Consider the following 12,245-nt stretch of genomic DNA (forward strand, 5'->3'; position numbering starts at 1 on the left):
TAAGTATCATGGAGGGTAGCGGCGGCCTGCGGCTGCTGGATCCCTCTTGGTGGTGCGTCTTTGGTGTAATGGGCCTTTCACACGGAACTTTGCGTTGCACTTGCCGCTGGTTTCAGCGCACATCACAGTGCGCTGCGTCAGTTGAACTTTGGGCACAACAAAAAGCCGTTGTTGCGCCCCACAAACCGTTGAAAATAATGGGTTTCAGGGTGCAGTGGTGCCATTACCGCGTTTTGTGTGAAAGGCTCATAAGGGAGCGCAAGGTTGTTTCCCCTTCGTACAGGTTGTGTTTGGCATGGAGAGAGAAGTTCCAGGATTAAAAAGTGCTAGTAAAAGTTTGCAATGGTCTTCATTGTGTCAATCACACATGTATAGTCGATCAGTTAAAATGGTGTGACTCCGTATCAAAGGAAACGCCACAAACGTTTATAGAACAACATTAACTGCAGCACAAGGGAGGATATTCAGCTCGTAGCAGTGCCGTGCCACTGAAAGGTTGTCATTGATCATTGTATAGACTTTTTATTGAAGTGTATCAAGCGCACACTTGTCTTAGTCTCCTCTATTAAATAGTTCTTTCCAGGAAATTATATATTTATAAAATAAGGTATTATTAACATGAAATCATAACATGAAATGGATATACTTGAGGAAAGTGGGCCTACAGGTACTTCAAAATTGTACTTAAGTACAGTACTTGAGTACATGTACTTACACCAATATTACGTAGTAGTAATTAGTAGCTGTTATAATATGATTTATGGCAGTAGCAGCAGTAGTAGAGGCAATAGTGAGAGTGATAGGACTATATAAGTAGTTACATTAGCAGTAAAAGTACTGCTTCTGGTGTTTCATAAATTTTGAAAGCAAATAGGGACTTCAATTGAAAAAAAATTCTATTCAATATTCTAAATATAAATCACCATCCAGTCTATTGTGATGTTTTGTTGGGCTCGTACATTTCAAACAAGGACATACGACATGCTGTGTGACAAATAAAATACACCTTTCATTCATTTATTTGCTGCAGATGTTTTGGGATAAAAAGAGATTCAGCTGTTTGTACCAAAGCAAAGTTTGTCAATGTAGGTTTTGACTCCTGTAATGTTTCTGGTGTTCAGTTTTTCATGAGCCACGGGGAGGCTGAGAGGCTTGTGTTTGGATATAATGGTGGTTGCCTATACCTGCTATTATTAAGATTGCATGAATGAGTGTCCCTCGCTGCGGGTGTGTTAGGAGCAGGATCAATACGATGAGGGAAATTTTAAAGTGAAAAACATTTTGCTACAGGCAACACTGGATTAAGAGTCTGGTTTGTATGCCTTGCAATCAATTCTTCCTCATACAAAAAAATCGAAAACGTGCTACAAATATTCTGTGTTTATACATAAACTTAAAATGGGCAATGGAAATTATTCTTGCTCTATTCAGCCTCATCTGCAGAGAGAACCAGGTATTTATTTGAAACTGGCTTATATTACAGTATATAGACAGACCTCTATCCATAACTAGTATTTAGTATAATTAATAATTTACTAATCATCTTGGAGACAGTATCTAGCTTTTTCCGTAGTGCAGTAGAATCCACTGAAGAAAACTGTGGTTGAAATCCCCTGAAAAAAGCTAGTTGTTATTTATTAACCTTTATTTAAACTCTGTCGAGTGACAGACAAGTCAAAAGCAATTACACAACAAAATACAAAATGCAAGATAAAAACAGAGAAAATCATGCAAATGTGATAAAACAAGATACAAACAGGGAAAGTCACACAACACACTATAAAGCAAAGATAAAAACAGGGAACTATCTCATAAAATACATGATAAAACAAAAAGATTCACCTAAAACAGTTGCACAGTGATATACAATGGTTTATGATCATGGTTTTGAGTTGTGCATATAGGTTGGAAGAGTGTCGATCTTTAAAGTGTGTTGAAGGTTGTTCCAAGAATCTGGAGCACTAAACAAAAAGGCAGATTTTACAAAGTCAGAATATACTTGGGGGACCTTAAATATAAGCCAGTCGGATAAATTAAGCTAAGATTAATTTTGTCCATATATTTACTCATATTTAGTAAGAAACTTCCCTGTTTTCTGATCTATCTATCTATAGTATCTATCCATGTATCTATGAAAACCAAATGCCATTAAATTGGCATTAGTGTATTGATAATACTGCAATGAACATAGCATTTTATTTATTTATACATATTAGACTACCATTAATTTGGAAAGCCTGTTCCATAATAATGTTCATTTGCTAGATTCATAGATAGATTCACAAAAAAAGAAAGGAAATATCATTGTGATTTCTCTTTTTTGATCCAATGTCTTACAGTAAGGTACGATTTCCAGAGGAATTGCTCAATTTAAACTAAATGATAATAACAATGGGATGTCATAAATATTTATTAAATATACATGTCCTATATGTCTGACTTTGATAATTGAATGGATCATTTTGCATGTGACTGCTCAAACGATGAAAGAATGTTTATATGTTATGAATAATACAACAGTTTCACTGAGAGTCAACTCATCAGTTTTGATCAGTAAGACATGTGCAAGTGCAATTTGCTGAATGAATGAGAAATTTGAATCTGATGTGAACAACAAACTAATTATTCAGAGATTTGAACTTATTGTTTTGAAAAAAAAAAGAATTCTCATTCGAGTATTGAGCCAAAGCAAATGAGAAAAATTGTAATGTGACACATGTGCAGGAAGTGTTGAGTTTAATTGGTAATAGCTTAATAGTGATTGAAATAACGGCAGAGTAGACAATTGAAATGATGATTAGAGAAGAGTAACTCAGAGCAGTAGACTGGTGAGTAGGACATGATTCTGTTGCTATACTGATGGAATTAGTGCTGTGGGAATGTACATTTCATTATATTCACCATGTGAGACATTATTTTAGAATCTAGTGCAGTCTCTTCAGATTGCTTACATTGGGACAAACTATTCGTATTCACACCTGCCTTGTTTAGCTCGGTTGAATCGAACCCTGGAGCGTTTACCCTCTTGGTGCGGTTCGTTTGGGCAGGTGTGAACACAGCAATCGCACTCGGGTGCGCACCAAAACAAGCGAATCGAGACCTCCTTGAGGGGGTGGTCTCGGTCGCTTCCAAACAATCTGCGGTGTGGTTAGGTACGCTTCGTTTTTGGTGAGAACATGATCCAACCTCGATACAGCCCAACTGGAGAAAGCATTGTCCCTTTTTGGATTAAACCTTCTCCGGTAGCAAGCTGCGCTGTGCATGTCAACACCAGACACTATTACTACAAAAGAGCCAACGTTTGCCCTCGCTATTCACATCAGTACTAAACAGGTGTAATGTCAGGCTGTGTTGAAGACCATGGGCATATCTGATGGATTTTCGAAAATATTTTTGGCCGACGAGCATGTCACTGTTTAGGAGGATTAATGCACGCCTCCTCCTGAACTGTCTTGATATGCACCTTCGGCGACTCAAGTGCATCAATACATTGTTTTCCAGTCACAGCCGCGCCTCATTTTCAAACTGTATCGTTTGCCTTGAGTGAAAAATTGCTACGAGGTAAAACAAAAAAAAGATGACCCGAGCCAAGATCAAGCCGCGTAGTTGTCCCTCCATTGTTGCGTTCTGGAAGTCTGCTCTTCTTTGTTTACTTCCGGGGGTTTTCCAGCATGGAAATTCTGAACAATTAGAGAGCAGTTTCTTTGCACACCAAAATTTTGGTCCGCTTGTAAACGCTGCTGTGTAAAAACATACCAAACTCGAGGCAATATGCAACATTATAACACTTTGGTCCGTGATTCGGACCAGAGCATACGAACTACAGGTGTGAAAACGTCCTAGCTTTATTCGCCTGTGCAGATTATCCTTTGAAGCACAAAACCACACACATGCACACACACACACACACAAACTCTTGACCCTTTCACCACTGTAGTTAGAGTGTGTCAGAAGCACGTTGCCATGGCCTGCTGCTATCCTTTCAATTCTTACATGTCCTCTCATGCTGCACACACATATTCTGTCTAGCTGGAGGAGCCGAAATCAAAGAAATCCTGTTAAAACGCACAGAAGGAGTTGACTTCTTTTCTTCCTTTCATGTCTGTTTTTAGTTCATCCGCAGCAAGACACCTGCTTGATCCAGATGCTCCTCGCTATACAGTCACACTGAATAAGTTATCTATTTTGTTCATTCAGGATACAAATAAATGTGAATATTCCAAAGGGGAAAAAAATCACCTTTCCCGAGTGCACTGATGTCGGTTACTAAAATATTTATGTGTATTTAAGGAGGACATCCAGACTCTTCTTTTTTTCTCATCACAGCACAATAACACCTTCATGTACTGCGATAAGAATGCTTATTAAGTCAGACAAGTGTTTTATATACTGTAGTTTTCAGCTGAATGACTCCATGGAGAGAGTTTAAAAATAATCCAGTGATCAAGCTTTGGATCCTGTCTTCCTGGCCGTTTTGTCTCCTACTGTAAACTCTTCTGAACTTTAATGATTGGGATTTGTATTGGACTCATGGTTTATTCAAAGGGAGGCTTAAATTCTGTTGTGGCTCTCTGATAGCCCAGGGGAAAGACATCAAAGTGTCCCTCAAGGTGCTTTGCCCCTTGTCACATTTTTCCTCTTGCTGCATCACAAAGACTTTAAAAACTGCTCCTGAAGTGAAGGGAAAGCAAGGGAGAGGAACAGCACAAACTGTATCCTTTGTGGAGACGAACACTTACCCTCCCCAATCATAGGAAAAGGCATATGAATGCCACAATAATGTGCAAGGTATTTAGCGTTCAATAAGAATGACTTTCTTGCATCATTTGTACATGTGTAATCTGTACTGACTGCAATGTAAACGCTCTGCATAAATATGCTACGACCAGAGTTAGTGACGTAGAAAAAGTAAGGGATAATGTACAGCGAGCCAGTCATTGTTGTGAAAGAATCCCCGAAAGGGCGATGCTGCAACCCGACGCATAGCGGAAGGGTCTTTCATTGCCCTGAAGGGGATTCTTTCCCAACAATGACCCGCTAGCTGTACATTATCCTGCTTATTACACGGCTACTTACTTAAGAAATCAATATTTTGACACAAAAACGGTTCGCCAGAGTCTGACATCAGAGCTGCGCCCATAGCAACGGTCTGTTATACATAGCAACGGTCTGCTGTACACCGCAGAACGCCGTGATTGACCAATCAGAATTGAGTATTCAACACAGCCGTGTCATAAAAAGCGAGAAAGCCCACTTATGGTGGGCGGGTGGAGAGGTGGATGGGTCCAACAAACACAGGACTTTCAACCAGGAGACCGCTGTTCGAGTGTTTCTAGTGACGTTTGACACTCGCTGTGACTGGCCACCAGGTGTTTTGAGGTGTGAATGTGGGTGGGTTTCAAACTTCACTCTCAAGCTCCCCTTTTTCATCTTTAGTTCACACAACCATTTGCATCACTTTTTGCACATACAATCAAGTTCAGCACCACGAACGCTTTTGAGGGAAGATTATTGAGAGGCTGTGGGATGCAGCCAGGAGGACGCTATGACTCTGTGTGGCCGTACAGGTTTCTTAATTACAAACTGAGTGTTGAGTTTTTATTTTGGTCGAAGCTTCATCCCACATTTTACAGGTACCCCCTCACACTAGTCTTCGCACATGTGATTTTTGGAGATATTGGGACACCTTGATGCATCAGTGTGCATATGAATGAGGATGAACTGAAACACAAGAGGGAGACAATGACAACTTCTTCATGCTCTACAATGCAGATTTATAGAAATACTACTGTGCTATGTGAAGTCATAATGACACAATATGTAGAAAGATATTAGCCTAACTCCCAGTATTTAATACTCCAGAGCTAAATGATGACTCCTAGTGTCAAAGTAAAGCTACACAGTTTCTCTCAATATTTAATGCGTTAAAGAAATTTGTGGCGTTAAAAGAAATTTGCATTAGCGCATTATTATCACGTTAACTTTGACAGCCCTATATTATACATTATGGCACTTTTGGCATTATTGATTGTACAGGGGGCAACACTATCACACAAATACAATAATTATCATACATCTGGCAACGCTGGTTATACGTTTTTTTGTGTTTTCTTAGGTTGAGATTAATGTGTGTAAATGCAAAAAAAAAAAATTCACATTCACATTTGCTGGCTGGTAAGAAAAAACCCTGATTTTAACTTTTCCCCTCATTTTTGAAAGCAAACCTACTGCACGACCATGGATATACATTTTTAAAGCTGTCTCCTCCCACTGCATCTGTCATGTTTCATGCACACATCTGATTTACTTTGAGCCAAAGGAACTGACAAAACACACCGTTCACCCAGTGCACATTTTCTTTCACGCCTTGTGGCAGCGGGGTAAAGACAGACCTCTAGTCAGTCAATTTGGGATTCTGTCTCATTCATTGTATTTCTTGTAGATTTACCTGCCAATGTGTGTGATTCTGTGCAAAGAGCTGTGTGTGAGTGTGTGTTTGAGAAGTGAGGTGCTGGATGGCTCAGCTACAATAAACCCTGATTGTTTGAAGCAGATAGCTATTAGCCGGCAGAAAGTGGGAGCTATTATGGTGGAAATGAAGCATTGTTAAAGAAACATAAGACTTCCCTCGGCGGATGATAGCCTCCTGAAGGGGTCTCAGATTAGATCTCACAGGTGCACTTGGGAGGGGAGCGCTGATCATTACACTGGGAGAATTATAGCGGCTCATCAAATCTCCTCAGGAATGAATATTAAGTCTTATTACGAGGAGGATGGGGAGGAAAGGAGCCGCTAATGTGAGCAATTTATGAGAATTGTTTGGGTTGTAGCGTCTCAGTCTGCCAATTGACTCACAGTGGTGTAACAGCACTAATGCACTGCTCTACATAAAGAAGTGTTGAAAAGGAAATAGGAAAGATGGAATGGACGCAGAGCTGTGTGAGTGAATGGTCCTGTCTCCATCCACAAGCATGAGACAGGTTTCTCTCTGCCTTGATGCCAGAGTGAAGTACAGTGAAGCAGAGCAGTGAATGGGGAGAGATAAAGAGGGTGACTGAATTTCAGATTTATTCTCTGGCTATGAAGTTATACTTTCTGCTGTCAAAATCACTGCAGCTCTGTGAAATAAAACTTTCAATACGAGACTGAGATAAATCAGTGGCACAGTATAAATCTCTTCTTTTGAGTAGAGAAACAGGGTTGGTGGGCAGCACATAGTCATATATACTCGTACATATGTGCACGGCCTATAGTGGCATGTCATTAAAATAAACACTACACAGCACCAAAGTCTAATTATAGCAGAACTCTAAATGAAATGTCCGGTCAGTCCTTCCAGGTTTGCAGCTGACAGCAACTGCTGAATTCAACACAAAATCAGTAAAATAAGGGATTTTTTTTTTGTATACAGTGCGACATAATGTGCAATTCCACCACATCAGGTTTTAACAATATGTCATGATGCATTATGGTGAGTTGATTCATGGAAAGGGAAATTCATCTACTCACCACTGCTGCAAAAGCTTCCAAGGTTGAATTACCAACTCGACAAAGTGGGCATCTTCCCTGGGACCTTCAGGGCCCCAAAGTCGCCTGGTTCACTGTGTGCCAATCAATTTGTAGTAGTAATTTGATTCATTTTAAATTTGTTTAAAAACTCAAATGATTATTACACAATTGTGAAGCCCTGTGTTGTAGGTGGGTCCGAGTAAAAATCAAGTCTTAATAGCGTTATTGCTTCAGCTGGTATTATGCTCACATGGTGCATATTTCTTAAAGGGGACATTTTCAGGTTCATATTTGTAGTTTGGTTATATGTATTTACATGCTTTAATGTTAAAATAAAATTCTTTATCTCATACTGTCTGTCTGAATATACCTATATATATAATACCTATTCACCCACGCTTTGTTTTAGCACCTTTCTCTTTAAGCTCCCCTCCTGAAAAAGCCCAATCTGCTCTGATTTGGCTTACGAGAAAAAATATGGTGCACCTTTGCAAAAGTAGTTCTCAAGCCATGAGTGGAGATAATCAGATTGGGGGAGAGGCAGTATATTCTAATGAGCCTGCATTTGAGATATGATGGGGAGTCAAATCAGATTGGATTGTTGAATCACATGTTTTCTGATCAATAGGTAGCCCCCCCAAAAAACTGACTGGGTTGTCTTATTTCACAGTTTGTGGGTTGGAAGGCACTCCAAATGTATGTGAACAAGCTCTGAAAAAGTGACTTTTTCATGATATATCCCCTTTTATAATTTTGTGTTAAATCAAACACACACTTCGTGACACATGGTGAACCTTAGACCAGGTAGTTTTCTATTAAAGGACCACTGTGTAGCATTTAAGGGGATCTGTTGGCAGAAATATAATATAATATGAATAAGTATGTTTTCTTTTGTGTATAATTAGCCTTTTATATCTACATAGCGAGTCCTTTCTTCATGGGGCAGGGCGCCATGTTTCTACAGTAGCCCAGAACGGACAAATCACTGTGTTAACTTTTCCTGCTTGGGCCGGAGGAAACAGTGATACTTGCTCCACGTACTTCTTATAACAGCTCTAGATAGGGCCATTCATGTTTTCACGCTTGGCAAACGGAAGAGGTTGCATTATCTGCAACCTCACCGCAAGATGCCGCCATATATTACACATTGTAACTTTAAAGGAGCTCAAGGTAAAATATACCGAAGCTGCCATGTTTATCTTTTCATGAAGTGTAGCCTGTTCTCTGTACCTGAGGTACTTAAAGGCAACAGGATATGTGCATATGTAATGCACAGAGGGTGAGAAGAATGGGCGCTAGGGCCCACTTAGTAAGTTCGAGGCCGGAGTATGCCTGAAACAAACCAGTTTCTATGACGTGTTCGACCACATTCAATGTTGGAACAAAAAGCTGGCCATCATACAAATGTACAGTACAAATGGGGATAGCGGTGCATTAAGAGGTAAAATAAGCATGATGAAGAAATATGAGAAAGATTATTTTATGGCTATTTTTTCCAATAAAAAGTAAACATTGTAATTATTGCCCAGGGTCAAAAAGAAAATAAATCACTGTTTTTTGACTTTCAAATAAAAGGTTGGCATGTCGCCGTGTTAAATCTGTTAAATATCACTGGAATAAGGCTGTTTTGGCACTTTGTGTTTTTTGGATTGAAGGCTTCTTTGCCTTTGTTGCAGATATGTGATTTGTTATGACACAGGCTGGTTTCTTGCTCTAGCACCATTCTCCATCACTAACCAATTGAAAGTGGGCCTGGCAGTGTTTTCTTTTAGTTATCTCCATCTAAATGGAGCCAAAGCAGAGAAAAGGCAAGAAAGTGAAGCCAGAAATCTCTGTACCTGCACGGCCAAACGATTATTGAGTCAGTGGTACGAATCAACATCCATCCGACCACATTTGTTATTCTCTTTCATTCTCTGCAGCCTCTGCCTCTGAGGATGGTATATCTATCACCCCGGGGGGCCCTCCAGAGAGTGGGGCCAGCCTGTACCCCACCACCCAGGACACAGGCAGCAGGCTCCCCGTTGTCACGACCGCCCCACCTGTCAACGTCCCGAACCACCACCAACTCTACAGGAATCCCCCCCAACGCCCTCAGGGTCAGCCAACCTACTTTGAAGACAGCGGGTTATCCAACTCTCAGCCCACCTTCTCAACCCTGCCATCCGGTACTCCACTGGATAATGGTGATAAAAGGGCTTCACACGAGAGTGCCGACAGCTCCAACATGCAAACAACCCTTGTAATGCAAGCATTAGTGGCCACTTCTCACTCCAACACCCATGCTCCAGTCAGCGGTGTGGTTTTAAAAGATCCAGAACATGCTGCTACCATCCCCTCTACTGCTGCATGGGAGAGAGATGTAGGGAGGCCAGATCAGCTTGGACTGAAGCACAATGTGAGGCCCGGCAGTGATGAAGACGAGACAACCACCACTACCATCACCACCACCACCATAATCACCACCATGCAGAGTCCGGGTAAGATTATTATGCTTTCTTTTTAAATATACCACATAACATAAGAATCAACTTCCTAATGATGATTTGAAAACAATTATATAATATAATATAATTAAATAAAGTGCTGGTGCAGATATATGTGTATCTGTGGGTTGAGTGGTGAGTTGTTGTGACTGGAGTCAGTGAAAACTGTCATTAAAGGAACATTGTTTAGGATTTAGCAACATCAAGCGGTTAGGTTGCAGATGGAAACCTCTCGGTCCCATCCCCAGGGTGTCAAATACTGCGGCTTTGTCACGGCCGTCAGCGTGTGATAGCACCACAAAGAGCACCCAAGAGCGAAATGACACACCAAGGACAACAAACACAAGGCTTTCATCCAGGAGACTGTTGTTTGTGTCCTGTCCTGTGAAATTTAACTCTCACGTTACAATCAGCTGTTTGTTCATGTCCCGTGTTCACAACATTCAGTTTCACTTTCACTTGAAAAATGTAGTAGTTCTAAGCCCAACCATGTTGTTTTTTCTTAAACCTAACTAAGTGGTTTTGTTGCCAAAACCTAAAGTGACGCCAACTAGAGTGGAAACCGCTTATAGTGATCATGGTTACAGTAATCAAATGCTTATATGGATCGAAAAGCTTGGGACAGAAACATTCCTATACAAATGCTGTTTGAATATTTCGCTTATAGTAATCAAGTAGTCCGCTCACAGTGTTAATTTTCGGTCTTTTCATATGTGAAAACGTGGAAAAAAGTTTTCACACTATGTTAGACTAACGTTGAATTTTAGTTTTGATTTTTTACTTTACTACCTTGATACTTTACCTTGTAGACTCGTCTGCTTTCTGGCTGGATATCTGAGGCTCACGCTGCATGCACAAAGAAAGTAATTTTCTCTGTATAATAAACAAATGTGCACGGGGGAAAGCCTCTCGTCACGTGCCTGCCATAATGCCTGGTCACGTAATGCCACGTAAAGCGCGTAAGTGAACGCTCGCGCAGCAGAGCCGGCCAAAAACGTCAATGCCTCGCCCTCGGTGAGGGAAAAGGCAGAAGAATTGGCAGCGAGCCAGTAAATAGTGAAGCGGTCCATTTCATTACTTTGTATTCATTTAATAAATATACAAATGTCAATTAGATGTTAATTTGCATGAGAAATGATGCACAACAACAAAAGTTCAGTTACAATAATCATCTGCTTGCTGACTGTAGCATTGTTGTCGGAGCAGCCAGTATTTCAATTCATCATGTTTCCTTAATCTCTGATGATATATCATGATTTATTACAGTAAATATATTACATATTGGTCCTTCAATACAGCTGTTTCTGAGTTTTCTTCACCAGGATGGAGATGTGATTTACAAACACTATGTTCTTGTGCTTATCATACATTATCAGCCCTGTCTCCTAAAAATTACATTCCCATACAACAAAACTGCGTTGTGAATGACATTTCAGGGAAAACTTATTTTGCTGCGGATTACGTATGTTTTTGAGATATCACAAATACATTTGAAATGATAGTCCGCTTATGGAGGATAACTCAAAAGTGAAAAAAAAGGTGAATTAATTTGCTTTTATAAACTTTTTCTTGTGAGACAAACAAAGTATTTACATCAAAACAAAACTATTTGTTTCTACATTTATAAGGAACAAAGCATATTTGATAATCTTATGTAATCCTTTATTTGAATTTATTCATCATTTCCCTTTTCTTCTGTCTTCACACTCTTAACTAATATCTTCTCTATTTGCATCTCTCACGGTCACAAAGCCACGGGGCTGAAATAAACTGCAGCAGCATCGCTGCATCACTAACCCTTAATCAAGAGGTCCAAACAGGGACCGCAGCATAACACTCTGAGATTGTCAGTTATGAAGAGAGCGGATGGGGAAATTAAATATGGAGTTTCTATTTGCACCCGGCTGAAAATTGTCACACGGCAACCATTCGGCTATTTACACCCTGCCAAGTTGCACATGCTAAAGTTAACTGGGCTTTCTACCAAATATTTAGTAGCAGTATTAATAGTTGTAGTAATAGTTGTAATATAACGAGCGACAAAATGCATGCAAAGGAGTAGGTTGTGGTGGATGAATGGATTAAACTCAAGACTTCAACCTAGGAGACTAGGCTTCGAGTTCCATGGCCAGTCTATTTTTTCAGTTAAATGACTTGTTATTTTCTGTTTTCAGTCACAGTTTGGTTCAAGGTTCTTTATTTGTCATTTGTCATTGCCAGCAAAGCAGTTATTGCAAATCTTTGGTCTCA

The 12,245-nt window shown here is 40.0% G+C and overlaps 1 protein-coding gene across 1 annotated transcript in view; it reads left to right on the forward strand.

Annotated features, from left to right (window-relative positions):
• sez6b (seizure related 6 homolog b) overlaps positions 1-12,245 on the forward strand; it is a 200,106-nt gene that overhangs the window by 60,409 nt on the left and 127,452 nt on the right. Inside the window, exon 2 of the mRNA XM_074640064.1 lies at positions 9,432-9,989. Coding sequence (XP_074496165.1) covers positions 9,432-9,989 — 558 coding nt within the window. The remainder of the gene's footprint in view (positions 1-9,431; positions 9,990-12,245) is intronic.

Source organism: Sebastes fasciatus, chromosome 7 (genome assembly GCF_043250625.1).
Source record: "Sebastes fasciatus isolate fSebFas1 chromosome 7, fSebFas1.pri, whole genome shotgun sequence".
NCBI lineage: Eukaryota > Metazoa > Chordata > Actinopteri > Perciformes > Sebastidae > Sebastes > Sebastes fasciatus.